At 35.1% G+C, this 15,102-nt stretch overlaps 1 protein-coding gene across 2 annotated transcripts in view; it reads right to left on the reverse strand.

Moving 5' to 3' along the window:
* Positions 1-10,079: 10,079 nt before the first annotated feature.
* The window catches only part of LOC142352167 (histone-lysine N-methyltransferase KMT5B-like), an 83,283-nt gene continuing 78,260 nt past the window's right edge, over positions 10,080-15,102 (reverse strand). The window contains exons 2-3 of one of the 2 annotated variants that reach the window (XM_075404568.1): positions 12,089-12,283; positions 10,080-11,613 (exon numbers count right to left, since the gene is read on the reverse strand). In XM_075404568.1, coding sequence (XP_075260683.1) covers positions 10,909-11,613; positions 12,089-12,277 — 894 coding nt within the window. In that variant the 5' untranslated portion in view covers positions 12,278-12,283 and the 3' untranslated portion in view covers positions 10,080-10,908. The remainder of the gene's footprint in view (positions 11,614-12,088; positions 12,284-15,102) is intronic. The other variant, XM_075404569.1, reaches the window with a different exon arrangement.

Genomic DNA, 15,102 nt, shown 5'->3' on the forward strand with positions numbered 1-15,102 from the left:
TTTTCCAAAATAAAAATCGTCTCTATGCTGCGCAACAGTTACTGCAATCAATAAACATAGCCGGCAGATTGCCGGAAATTAGCCGCCATTGACGAGCTTGATGCACATCGGGATTGAAACAGAAAAAAAAGAGACAAATTGACCGATTTTCCTGTTTTTCTTGTTCCGACCCCTCTTGAGGGGGGAGGAACTATATACTCAAATGGGTTTTTTGTTGTTCAGACAAATTTCGCCGATCGATATATTCATCGTAGAGAGTTGAGACTGGTATCATTAGAAAGCTCCGTCCAGCGTAGAATATGGAATTAAAAAGATTTTTTCATTTTCGTATTTTACAGGGAGCTATCGAGGTTTAAACTTCTTGAGAAAAGTATAGAGTGAATTCCGTTGTTTTTATTCACATTTTCCGGAATTTTTGCACAAATTTTCGTCAATTTTCCTAAAAATTCTCAAAATTTATAAGAACAGTGCTGTTTATTTTATTCTTAAAGACAAAAAAATGTTGATTACTTTGCTTTAAATTTTTTGTCAAAAAAATTGTGCTAAAGTTCAGCCTTTTTCATCAAAAACAGCACGTAATAAGCTTCTTTAGTCCACCTTGATTAAAATTGCCGGAAGTACATCCCCAAAAAACACAAATACTATCTTTGTAGCCTCAAAAAGGGGCTATTCCTACTTCAACTTCTGTTTAGAGAGGGCTCTGTGATCAAAACGTTGCCGTTTTTTGCTAACTTTACTTGTTGATTATCAAAAACGCAGAATTTCTTTTTGAGTTTTTAACTTACAAACTATCTATATCTATAACAATTGAAAATTTAAGTGTTACTGATGGACGATAAGCATTAGCAGGGCTAGTTTTGGACCGATCTTGGACAGTTACAATCCAAAAAGTATTCGGATTGTAATCAGTCGGTCTTTTTTTAAAAAAATGATCTTTTTTAATATGAAATATCTTTTTTTTATATCTAACATATCAAATCAAAGCTCAGGATTAATAGGTCCAATTAGCTTCCCAAGCAGCTCAAATCTAAAGCATTTAGTTTTTTACTTGAAAGCTCATGGTCATCTTGACTTTAAAAAAAATGATTTTTAAATAAAGAATGGCTTAATGAACTTTTGCACTATTCATTTTCCTAATTTGGTCAACTTGTAGCTTAGTGTCAGCAAACAAAAAATGCTTCTTCTTTCTACTGATGCAACAATTTTTATCTCTATTGTGGTTTTAAGCCTGAAGTTATTGTTTTCTGGCTTTGACATCACTAGATTTCAGATTTTGTTTATTTTTAGATATTCGCAGGTTTTTCATGTTTTCTAGTTTTGTCACGTTATCACATTATTGACAGTTCTCATATCACATTATTGGCGTTCAAAAGAGGCATAATTGAACATATCAAAATCCTGAATGATATAGATTATCGTTTTATGGGCCTGGACACTTCTTTCTTGAAGAATTTAATTGATTTTTTTTTAATTTTGTCTTTAACTGTCGTTTTTACTTTGTCGTTCTAGTCGTATGAATTTTCGTGTATAATGACAGGTCTCATTGGCCTTTCATGGAAGAAAAAATGAGCCTATATAATGATATTAGTAGATAACTGATGGCTTTCATGACTTTGAAAACAATTGTTTTCCAAAATAAAAAAAAACGTTTTAATTTTATTTCGCAATTTTGTTCCTTTTATCGTCTTTTTGTTAGCTAGTCTCTTTAATTACAGGTCAAATATGACATTATTGGTGTACAGGAAAGATTCCAAAGAGATTAGTGTCACCAAATCTAATATTTTAAAAGAATTTGTAATGACCTTACTGGCTTCGACAAGTTTTTCACAAAAAAAAAGAAAATTAAAGTGATTCTTGTCATATTTCACGTTCTTTTGTAGACGCAAAAAATATTCTGAACAATTGCAGGTCTCAAAAGCTTCCTTTGGACGAATAAAAGTACCAATTTAATTATTTCATTTTGTAATTAATGGCTTTCATGACTTTGGAAGTAATTTTATTTCGAAAAAAAATCAAAAGTATTACTTACTTTTGTCTTTTTTTTCTTTTTTGTCTGCTTGTTACCTAGTCTCATCAATGGAAGGCCACATACTACATTATTGGTGTTAGAAGATAGCGCAATTAGACATATTTTCAAGGCAAAAATATGGCTTTACGGCTTCGACAGCGTTATCTGGCCGATTGTATTGAATTTTTTTTGTGTTTTTGTTGTCCTTTTTTAATTGCAAAAAATTGAAAAAGGACAGATCTGAATGCCCTTCTACAGAAGCATTGACAATCGTAAACCTATGGGATATTTTAGTTGACTTTAGTAGCCTCCATTACTTTGAAAATAATTGTTTTTAAATAAGCAATTTTTTTAACTTTACTGTTTTCGTTCTTTTCTGTCTAATTGTAACTAAGCCTTATTATAGACTGGTCCCATAACATTTCTGGGGAACACAAGTTATTTTGTTTAGTTTCAGTTTTATCCAACGCTACGTAGACTTTGTTATTAAGTTTCGTTTTTTAAAACGGACAGAACGATTTTGATGTAATTAATGTTTGTTGTTGTTGTTTGACTTTGCTGTTCGTCTTAACTCCCTTTCTTAATATTGGCATATCTCATCAATCTAGTGCATCATTTCCTACTGCAATTTATTTGCTTTGGAGGCTACGTTTTCGTTCATACACTATTTTTTTGAAAAATACTTCGGGTTTTATTGGGTTTTTTGGGATTCCCAATAATAAATTTTCGGGTTTTTCTATCTGTTCCTCATTTGGTAGACAATTATGCCAAAATTGTGGATGGACGGGGTCGGGACCTTATGTGCGATCGCACATTACCGAGCCTCCTTGTTTTTATCAGTGTCAAAAAGTTTTCTAAATTGGCGTGCAGTTTCAGTAAGATTCTAAAAATATACTTAATTCAGCTTCTAAACTGAAAGCTAATAAGCTTAATAACAATGTCACCTAGCCAAAAATTCTAATGAAATTTTATAACTATTCTCAATGACTTAATGACCGGGCTTTATCGGTTTATCCCGTCTCTATCGGTTTATCCCGGGCTTTATCGGTTGACTAAAATCACTACTCCAATTTGACTTCAAAAATCATGAAAATGTGTGAACAGATTTTAAAAAAAGACAGCGCACCGACACAATTCAAATTCTTTGAATTTGAAAAAGGGAGCTCCTAAATAATAGCCGTTTAGAGACTGGCGGCGGCTATTAAAAACCCAAGTCTAAAGCTTAAGTTGTTGAACTCCAGCAAGTAGATCCGCAGGAAATCCCTTGCAATTCCCCGTAGCGCTAAGCACATTTGTCAGAAAAATGCTTTTAACAACCTCCAACTTAGTACAAAACCATTGGTATTTGAATGATGGGTTCCTTTGTGGCAAAGCAAGTAAGATAAAGGAATGTTTTTGGGTAATTTCTGAAGACAGATATAAAATATCGGTCTTAAAGTCAAACTTCATTCAAGTTCTCTTATGTCTCGTATTAATGAAGATATATAATGAATCACAGGTGAGAGCGTAGAGGTAATAGGAGCAGCTCTCGCAACAAGCAAATTTAGAGCCGAAAACTTGATAAGATCTCAATATAAAATTAAAACTAGAAAAGTTGGAGAACCACAACGATTCTCAATTAGCATACAGAATTCTCAAAACCTGCCTCGGCTGTCGAGCGCTGACTTGCAGCCTAGGATTGAGCGAATTTCAACAATTTGAATTAATTCCAGTCTAAGTCATTCCAGAGCTTTCGTTGAAACATGCTACATTTCTTGATGAGACTTAATAAACGGGGAAAAACCCAACTAAACTCAATAACGACATCTCACGCTGGGCACTGGCTCAGTGTTCCACCTTTGCCGTGCCTCAACGAACCAATGAGCACCAACGAATTGCAAGCGAGCTGCAAAAACAAACTCAATCTCCTTGTTTGATCCACGACAAAAATGTCCTTTCTGTGCCGATTAACTAAGGAAAAGTTTGGTGCCCATATCGCTTCAAGCTGAGGCAGAGGAGCCGCCATCAACCGACACGACCGCGTTCGAGATCGTCTGTTCTGAGCCTGCAAAACACCTAGTCTTTCGCCTATTTACGAGAACAGTCCTTGGTACCCGACAGCAACTAAACGATGTTTACCTTTCATCTTCGTTAAGCCGATCGCCAGTAGCTTTCGATGAGACAAAAGTCGCCCCACTGCAAAACACATCTGTTGCAGCAGACATTGTTGGAACATAACTTGCTCTTGCAGAGGACAGAAAGAATAACATCCATTATGGTAGTTGCAGGAGTCAAGGAAAACGAGTAGTTCCATTAGCTGCTGAAACTCTTGGTGAAATTTCCTTAAAATTATACCAGACTTTAAAACCAGTATAAAATGAAAATATAGTTAAAGCAAACTAATAAAAAAAAACTACCTCCCCAAAAACTTTGAGAGTTTACTCCTTTCTATTTTCTACAGCTGTCCATTAAATGATTTCTTTCAAAACAAAGGTCCGTTTTGTGTATAGATATAGCAAAATTTGTCTTTTTTTAAAACTTCGATTTCATGAAGGTATCTTTATTTTACGACGTCTATTGTCTAATTTTAAAAGGTTTAATAAGCAAGTCACTATTTTTGTAATCTCGAAATTTTAAGTTTTCTTGCATTGAAACATTTTTTCTTTTAATCGCATGGAATACTTTTCCTTCATATTACTTGTTAACACTTAGATTATTCAGAAGTTCGGACTTTGAATAGATTGTCAAATTCAGGATACACAACTACTGAAGACAGACGAATAGGCCTGTTACTGCTGCTCCTCTGCTAAGTCAGTTTGTCCATTCCTTTATTTCACATTGATTTAAGTATATCGTGGAACTAAAAGTAGAACAGATACAGGATGAGACAACGAAAAAATTGCCCTTTTTTCTTTTTGTCAGTCTATATTTAGCTGTACTATGAAGAATTCATCTTTAAAAGTATTTGCAGGTTCGGCTCATAATGCAATTAACAGAATTTTGCTGCTCTTGCGTTTTGAAGCGTGGCAGGCTTGGGGAACAAGTCAAATATTGTTTCAAATGCGAAAATTTTTTATGAAGTTTGCGATAAAAAGTTGAAACTATTATGTCTTCAGTTGTCTCAGCAAGTGCACATGTACATTTTGTATCATATTAGTCTGGTTCTGCGGATAGAATTCTCGATACTTCTCACAGCAAGACTTTGCTATCATGTCTTAGGTATCCCTCTATTTGAAATTTCCCGCTCCGCTCTAGTTCAGGAAAAGTTGAGCAAAGATTGGGAGTGAAAGGGTCGGAACATTATGAACGTTTTCACATTACAGAGCCTACTTGTTTATCACAGCAATCTCTTAGTCTTTGAACTTTTACCAAGCTCTCCAACCAGAAAGAATTTATTAAATAGCAGCGTATGTATTTTGATCACTGCAGTACTGTTTCGCGTTACTGGAAATAAAATTACATTATCTAAATCAATGAACAGTAATTTACAATCAGCTATGACGTTTCACCAGCAGTTCAAAGTGTGTACAAATTCATCGCCATCACGCTAAACGAGCAGACAGTTGTTAAAAATGGTAAGAATTGATGCAAACTTTATCTCGAAAGCAATAAACGGTTTCATCGGAAATAATCAATTGCATAAATCTGTTTTCATTTCTAATTATGATTTATTTTTATAAATTCGCAGTTCAATTTGAATTCAAAATCATTTTTCAACTGTGTATTTTTTGGAGTACTCAGTAACGTGAGACGTATAGTTGCTTTTAAAACAAACAAAAAAGCTTCACTGAAGTTATACTGCAATTTGCTTAGCTAATTTCAATAATATTCCCGAGGTTAAAAAAACCGCAATGAATTGAATATGTTTTCAAACAAGAAGACCACCATTTTAACCAGACAAGGTATCAACACGAAGAAATATTGTTTTAATGAAAAACGATATAGTGGAGATATTATGCCGCAATCTTTTGGTACTAAAATCTTGATAAAACCAATTTCAGAAGCATGGAAAAAACAAATTAATGTAAATAGAAAGGTACAAAAGTATTATGACTCAATAGCTCAAAAAGAATCTAAGTTATTACAATTACATAGCGCGCATGCTTTCTCAACGCATAATCAACTGCTTTCTGAGGCCTATTCTTGTATATATTTTGACTATAATTGTTTACCCGATCCCCCAGTTAGTGTGACCGGGTATAGTTGTTTGAAATAACTGTAAACAACTGTGAGAATCAGCCAAGCAGAATGAGTAAGGGTGTTTTCAAAACAATAAAACCAACTACTCTTGTTTTGAATGGCAGGTCCAAATATCTCTGCTGCATTCGGATATAAGTTTTGACAAGTCTCAAATTACAATATAGTCACATGATTATCTGTAGCAAAATACGACTGCCCAACTAACCTATAGTAATTGATAAAATATATTACGAATGCGATGACACTTCAACAACCTGCTAGAATTTACGTCAAACTTCAGAAACGACACCAAACTTTGCACACAATTTCAGTCAGTTAAGATATCTTTTTGCAAGGTTCCCTTTTCGCTGTTTATGCTCAATTATAAGAAAATCCTCCAATATCTATGAAAGCTTTTAAGTCTTAAAAACAGCTGTAGCAAGAAAATTCACACAGCCACAATTATTCAACAACTGGAATAATTTAACACCCTATACAATGATTGTCCGTAGAACTTGGTAACTAAAGTAATCAAAAAGTATGCTATTTCTTTAGACATTGGGTGTTTTCCACCTTTAGACGGACCCATAGTCGGCGGTCTACAAAAAGAATAGACATGGTTACTTAAATATCGAATAGTTTGTATACAGTTGAGTTGATTCTAGGCGCTCATTTTTTTTAAAAACGAGAATTGTTGTGATTATATGGCAACTCAAAATATAAATAACCGTCGCCACTTGTTAAATCTCTATCTAACTTACCCTTTGATCACAGTTTTAAAAGCTAAAGTTAAAAATTACGGAGTCGAAATAACACAGACAAGATTAAAAAGATCAAAAGACGTAATCTTACTGTCTTATTACTTGATTTTCGTATGAGTCCTTATCAACTGATAGTTGTCGTCGCTTTTTTTAATAATTACCAATCGTCTCCTGAGCATGTTACAATTGTCGCCGATCGTAAACAAATAATTCCGCTTCATTGAATTAACAAATTGTTATTGTTTCTCGTGACTCTCACCAACTTTTCAAGCTTGACAATATGTACTGTTTTTACCAGCAAGACCAGCTAAACGCCTAGTCGCAGAAAAAAAACTCAACCATCATCTCCATATGAGCTAAGAAACATTATCTCTACGCAAAACGTGGAAGGAGGGAGGGCTTATACTTAAGTTTGCTGCAAAGCTATGTTTAATAATTGTGATATTCGGTTCAGTAAACAATATATTAGTAGCATTATTATAGAATACAGGCAATACTGAGTCAATCATAGCTTTCTCTCCATTTGTTAATAACTAAATCCTACCTTTAAGCACGAGCTCAGCCACTTTGCGAAACAACTTTTCCCGATTAAAACATCAGAAAAAAGTATTCCAGAAATATTATTACATACAGAACATTAACCATTCCAATTTTTCATTTTTTCCTTCCCTGAATACAGTAAATCTTAAGGTAATTTTGAAAAAAAAATACAAAGCTGAACCTTAATCAGTTCAAAAAGCAAAACAACTATAACTCGTAACATATTTTGAGTTCCAAAGTTTATTTCTATAAGGATAACTTACACAGATTTCAAATAAAAGAATTCAGTAAACAAAAACTACACTTGCGATAAGTTTAGTTTTTGCTCCTAAAATATTCATAAAAATTGAAACCATTGCTAACTAAATTGGTTTGCATTCAGCCGTCGTGTCTTCACAAAAGCGACACAAAATTTCTCTTTCATAATTCAATATCACCTTGTGTCCATATCAAGAGTTTTAATGTTTTTCCGAAAACAAATATTGAATTCGATGTTATGATGTGTATTCAAGCAACTGACCTCTATTTTCGTCGACATAACTGTTTAGGGTTTTTAAGCAAGTAGACTATTTTCAACTACTTCAAAAAAAATAACAATATATTTTTCAGTAAACACCAATTTCAAATTTCAAGTGTCTTTGATTAAATGAAAATGCTTCATGAAGTCCGCAATTTCTGTAAGTTGTTCTCCATAAGAAATGCATGAAAGATTAGAAGTCTCAAAAGTGCAAAATTTTAAACCCAGAAGTGAAAAATAAACATACAAAAGTTTAAATTTCAAATTTTTCAGTTCTCGTTTTAAAAACGGCAGTCTCACCACTAATACCGAACAATTTCAATTTTCATGCTATTTTCTTTTAACAAAGAGACCCAAACAACACCAAAACATCAATTTGACACATGCCTTATCAAAAAATAAACATTTCTAAATTTTGTCTGAAACGGGATTAAATCAGTCTATTTCCTTAAAACAGCCAACAAAAAATGTTGTGCACCAGAAACCAAGTTAGGCGATACAAAACACAGCGCAACATCAAACCAAATACTTCCAGAACACATGATGTGAATATGTGACTATTGACTTCTAAAAAAATAATGCCATCATTGCGAAAACACGACGACTCTTATTATCACTTAGCTTTTTAACTCAGCTTGAGGACTTCAATTTTAATCTAAATTTCAACTTTCTTGTAGCAAATAATACAAGAGCCTAAATACCTTTTCATCAATCCTAAACCAAAGATTTCATAGTCTCCATAAATAAAATTTGTGAAGGGTTTTAGAAAAGAAAACCAACAAAATTGTCTTGAAAATATTTTTGGTTAGTTAAAACTTTAATTTTGGACAAATTCGAAACGTAGAATGTTCAGACATCGGAACTCGGAGAAACTAGTTTTGAGTAGAAATGACGCCAGAGTGCATACATATTTGCATTCATGTCATGTTCATTTTACTTCCTTCCCCTAATAACGAATTTCAATAGTTTAGCAACGTTAACATCAATTTAACTTTATCCCACAACCCTTGAAAAATTTTGTTGAACAAAATAAGTAGAGTTGCTCTGAAAATTTTTTAAGTTGTTTTCCGAAAAATCTAAAGATATTGCGTGAGATTGAAAAGCCGGTTAGTTTTATTACATTTTTCGTTTCGACGTTTGTGGATGAGAGGATATTATTGTGGATATTATAAGCGAACACAGATTAGAGCTTTCTTGAGTGATCCTTAAATTTTCACTGCTTTCACAGTCTTTGAAATGCGCAATTGCATCGATTTTACGTTGGAAGCATCTCATACGAAAGTCGAACTTAACTTTTCTACAGATCCAAGTGACACCCACTGGACTTTCTGCTGCAACTTGTTTATTACCTTCTAACCGGCCTGTTCAGTCCGTTAAAACGAGCCCTTCTTTTGAATCTCGGCTCAGCAACATTGACGACAGATGTGTTTGCCACAAACGTCAGCGAAGCCTTGACAACTTTCGTCCACTCACCCATGGAGAAGCAGCAACAAAGATGACAATCCATTGACGCCTAAACACTTCTTGTTAGCAGGCCTCGTTTCTGAGTTGTATTCAATAACACACACACAGACATTGAAGACTTCGGTTTAACCGCAAGTGAAACAGATTTCCTCAAACTTAGAAGACGCTGCTGACCAAGTATTCCACTTCACTTAAAAAACGACGAAGTGGACATCTCGAGAAGCGTTTTTGCAAACTAATGACGGCGTTTGCCTTCTCTGGGACTTCACCCTAAGAGGAACCTGGCCACTGCGACGAGTCAGGGACTTTAAACGGCCCCGATAATATTGCTAGGTCATGTGAAGTTATGACCTCAATAGAAATTTAACTAGACCCGCGGTTAAACTCATACATGTCGGCCCCAGACCAACAGTCACAGCCATTGATTTATTCCAAATGTAATTTGATTTCTCTTCCCAAAAGTTGTAATTTCAAAGAACGTTCAAAAGAGTTTTAAAGTTTTTTTTTGGGATGCGAAGAAAACGTTGAACATTCTGATTAGCTTACAAATTTGTACACGCCTCATCCCTTTTAATTCTACTTAAAATTAATGCCGAAGAATTGTTACGTTGCGAACGTCGCCTTTCAAGGTTTCTCTTTCTTGAAAACTTATATTTTCAGCTTTTCAAATTGAAGAATATGGACACATACAGATTGACATTAAGAAAATTTACATTAGTGAAATAAACATTGAATAACAAAATTGGCCCATAAAGCAGCTAGTCAGGAAACATGATAAGAAAGCAAGGGTCGTTCCCATTATAGCTTGGGGGGATAATGGTAACGACCTAAAATAATGAAGCGAAAAAGTATGAAAAATGCTGGCTACTACAAAAGCAACATAGATGGAGATAATAACTTGATATCAATTGTTCATAGATACAAATTCAAATTTAAACAAATGTAATCCAATTTACATAAAACAATTTGATAAACTTAATCACGCTGAACTGCACGAGAAGATATTCTAAGGACAAATTAGGAAGCTAAGGGCTTGAATATGGATCTGTTTCCTTTTGAAGCGAGCATAACTCTGGTTTCACAAACTTAAGTGCACCAGCAATCATATTTTGAACATAAACGGTGCACATAACCTTATAATTTAGTAAGAGCAACGTACATTTTTCAAGTAATCTTCACCTTTGCAACAGGTATCAGTTATCATTTGAGATGATCATACATCATCCCGGTGTAAGGACAGGTTGGTTTCGGATCTGGGGTCTAACCTCACCTAGTATCGCTGATGACAATCAATTGCAAATTATGCTGTTATACAACGCGTTATTAATAGTAAAAATATCACATTCGCTTAGTGAGCTCCAAAGTTCTATGCCTACTAAGTTTCTGCGTGATGAGGGAGGTTGGGGGGGGGGGGAGGAGGGAGGGAGGTTGTGAGACAGATCCGCTTTTCATCCGCAGCTCTATTCAAAGAAACCGTAAAAAATACTCTTGGAGCCTCTGTTCTTTCTAACAGGGTAGGATTTCTTCTTAGCAATAGCACCATTTATGGGCTTACTTAGTGACGCAGGCTTTTGCAAACTTTCTTGAGTTGCTTCAGTTGCCAATTCAGTTAGCTTATCTTTGGATTTCTGTTCACACGTTATACATTCACAGTTTTCGTTATTTTCTCCGAAGAAGCTTTTCCCATAGTAGCACGTGACTTCCTCCCCTTTTTTCAACTGTCTAAGGGCAACTATAGTGATATGGCCTGAATCTGTAACTGAGAACTTGCACGACGGTTCGCAGTCGTGGTTGATAAAAGCCGCAGGACCCAACCATAGCTGTGCACTCTTCTTTCGCGTAGAATACATCACACTGAAATCATTCTGGCCAGGAACCAAAAGACTCTCTTCATCCTGCCGGTCCAAGTCAGCAATGACACCCTTTAGGGTAGATATGGTTTCTTTAGCGAACCAGGGTTTTGTAACTACAATTTTGGCACCACAGTTTTTGTCCCCTGAGTACCGGTCACAGGACTGGATCTGGAACCCTGCGTCCGGCTGATAGATATCCAGGAACATTGATAGATACTCGCGACATAGGTAGCGCTGTTCTGGCGGTTTCAGACGGAACTTGTCGTCTACCCATGGCGATGACATGAGGACGTTTAAAGCACGTGACTTGTCCTAAGAGCGATCAGTTTCCTTTTCCCCATAAAATGTTATCCCCACAAATCTCTGTGAACAAACTATATCGCACATGTGCATTTGTAAGGACGTGTTGCCTTAAGATAATTATGTATGACACTAATCAGTATGATTATTACCTACAAAAAGGTATTAAAACGCCCATTACAGATGCCTTTACAAATGTTTTTTTGTTGTTCTGATTTTTTGTCTGCGCAGGTTAAAAAGCGACGTTATCATATGGTCAGAATAAAACGCAGAGTTGAAATACTGATTCATGCTGAGCGTAGACTCCGGGGATGTACACCAAAACGCAAACAGGACGCCATGACATTAAGAAATTCCTTGCGAATGCAAAATCACAAAACCCAAATTAAATTTATCACGCTGCCTAGCTGAAGCAGAAAATTCTCAAACTAAACACAAAAGAATTGAGAAATGTTAGTATTGTAACAGGGGGAAAATGAAACAATGCCTGAGATTGGATGAACTCTGTGACTACTGTGTTGAATATGCGAGGGTTGCCCCGTAGCTTTCGGAACCGAATGTTCATCTTGTGGGTGCGGAAGCCCAGATGACAGTCGAGGAGCAAATAGGTGGCAATGTCGTCAAAGTCACAGAGCTCACGAGCTGAAAGGCACTGTAGGAACTTCTCATTATGCATTCCAACTGAAAATGAAAGGTTGAACACTGTTGACTTCATCAATGTTGACCTTTTTATTTTCATTTATATTGTTCAACATATGCACGATCTGCTCGTGCTCATCTTGTATGATCATGCCAATAAACGAACGTCTATTATACAAAACTTTTCTTACCGCACTTCCAGAAAAAAATCTAGCAAAGTCGGCAAAATTCTCAACAAGCTTTACATGGTTCGTTGAGAAATTGTGCATATCTGTTCAAAAATTTCCAGAAAACACGACACGTAGCCAAACTTACGTCTCATAAGAATAGCTTCTTTTAAAAAATATATTTTAAGGTATATGGAAGCGAATAATTCATAACAGATAATTCACTATCACCATACAAAGCCGAAACAAGTTTTTTAGGTCCCAAAACTTGTGGCTCAGGTAAATTAACAAGTTGTTTTGAGCGCTTTTTGATCTTTCGTTCGCTTACTATCAGTAGCAACCAAAAATTTTGAAGTGAAAGCGAGTGCAGCTCTTGTTTTTCATGTCCAACCGCTCACTAAACAAAGTTTTAATTAGTCAATACTCAATCAGTTATTGATTGCTACTTTAGTTTGAATTAAAAATTCAACCTACTTTCTTTGGGGTCTGTTTCATCGGGGGGGGGGGGGGGGGGGGCTAAAAAGTTCACTAAGGGGATTCAAATGTCATTAGAGGTCAATATAAACTACTATTAAGACTTAGTTTTAAAAATGGCACCGATTTCAACGCACTTTTCATTGGGCTTTTAGTGGAAACTGCCGCCAATTGAGTTCAGCTGCCTGTAATTATGAATGAGAAAAATTTAAATCATGCAAAACGCAGAAAGTCATGTGCGTAAAAGTCACACGAAAAGTCAAAACGGTCAAGCAACAATTTTGCACAATAATTGTTTTCAAATTCGCTCGAGAGCGGTCAAAAATCAAGAATTGGTAATTTGTAGTACATAAAGATGCTAGTAACACAGAAATCGCTTGAAATTGGAGCCGTTAAAATTTGTAAAAAAAAACTTTAAACAAAGATAAAAGTGACTATTAACTTCAGGAAAAAAGACACGAAGCATAGATAACATTAATCGATCAATGACAATGTTGTAACCAGCACCGGGCTTAACGATTGATGAAAAGCTGAATTTTTTGAACAGCACATTGATAGGATATTACAACGGTAAAATAAGCTCAGGAAGTCAATAAAAAGTCAATTTTTCTATCATAGCTCCAAACTGTTTTCCAGTACCGCATCTTGGGGTAACAGAATAGCAAATAACACTAGCATGTTATACAATAAGAAAACCAGGAAAAAATGACCAATAGAAATTAATTTAAATTGTGGAGACAAAATGTTGATTATAATGATTTACAGAACAAGCTACACATTTATAAAGTTTCAAAAATTATGGGTTATATTGAAAGCATTCTACTTCTCAGCTGAAAAAAATTTTCAAAAAAAATGAACAAGAAAAAACCATTATATTCCAAGATCTCGGGGGAAAATACAACGACTAAAAAACAAATAGGAAAACAGTGCAACTTCTCTACATTGTTTGATTTGATTACATCATTTGATTTGATTGTCACATCAAAAAGATAATTAACGGCAATGAAACCAAACATAGAAAATGGGTCCACAAGTATTATTGAAGTAAACTGTTGAAAAAATGAATCTGCGAAGTCTTTCAGACTTTTAATGCATTAAGAAATAAGAAATACAAGAACATTAAATAATTGAAGAACGACTAATTAGACTTTGCACGTAAACGTGACATCCATCTGTTCCAAACCCTGCAAACTCATTCAAAATTCGCTTTCGTTTCCTGTGCCCACAGATGGAATGTTATCGTCGAACATTTCATTTCCCTCCAAAGTAGCCTAAGTGTCGTCGCTCTCCATGTCTACAGCGGAATGCGACGTTTAATTAATTTATTATTTTTAGTTTAATAAAATCAACGTGAATTCACTCTTCTTTTCTCAGAAGTTTAAACGTCGATAACTCCCTGTAGAAAACGAAAATTAAAAAATCTTTTTAATTCCATATTCTACGCTGGACGAGCTTTCTAATGATACCAGTCTCAACTCTCTACGATGAATATATCGAGCGGCGAAAATTCACGGAACAAAAAAAACCCATTTGAGTATATAGTTCCTCCCCCCTCAAGAGGGTCGGAACAACAAGTTTAAAAGTTCTAAGAATCTAAGGAGTTTAAATAAACCCAACGTCTCCGTCTCCGATACCAAGCAGCCGATTTTTTATAGCGATTTGATTCAAAGCTCCAAAGTTAAATTTCTTACTTTGAAAAATTGAACTCCAAACTTGAAGAAAGTCTAATTTTCGTCCTAAACTTAGTGTTCTATCTTTCAAACTAAGTTCTCTGCCTCTAAGTTTCAGTGAACGATGAGATCGCACCCTAGGTTCTCTAAGCTGAGCGCTGCTATATTGTGTTGCACTCACAATTCGGAGAACTTGAAGTGTGTTGGTGCGCTCTTTTTTCTCAAGTTCTGATCACACAGTTTGATTGTTTTTGTAGTCAAATCTGAGTGATGATTTTGGTCGAAACATTAAGTAGACAGGAAAAATGAGTGGTTTTGCTGGGTGAAGTTGTTCCATTTTAATTTAGAATAGATTTAGAATACGGTGAAGATTGCTTTTTTGATAAGAGTTTTTTCACATGAGTCTATATGACTGCTGTTTTTACTATTTATACGAGACTTTTGATCTGTTGTCCACAATACTTTTTTCAAATCAATTTCTAGTCATCCGTAGTTCTTAAAGCAAGGAGAATTCTTTGGGCTGTAGCTTGTTACTTGTCCTGCTCGTCTGA

This window comes from Convolutriloba macropyga, chromosome 13 (assembly GCF_964194025.1).
Source record: "Convolutriloba macropyga chromosome 13, txConMacr16.3, whole genome shotgun sequence".
Lineage (NCBI taxonomy): Eukaryota > Metazoa > Xenacoelomorpha > Acoela > Convolutidae > Convolutriloba > Convolutriloba macropyga.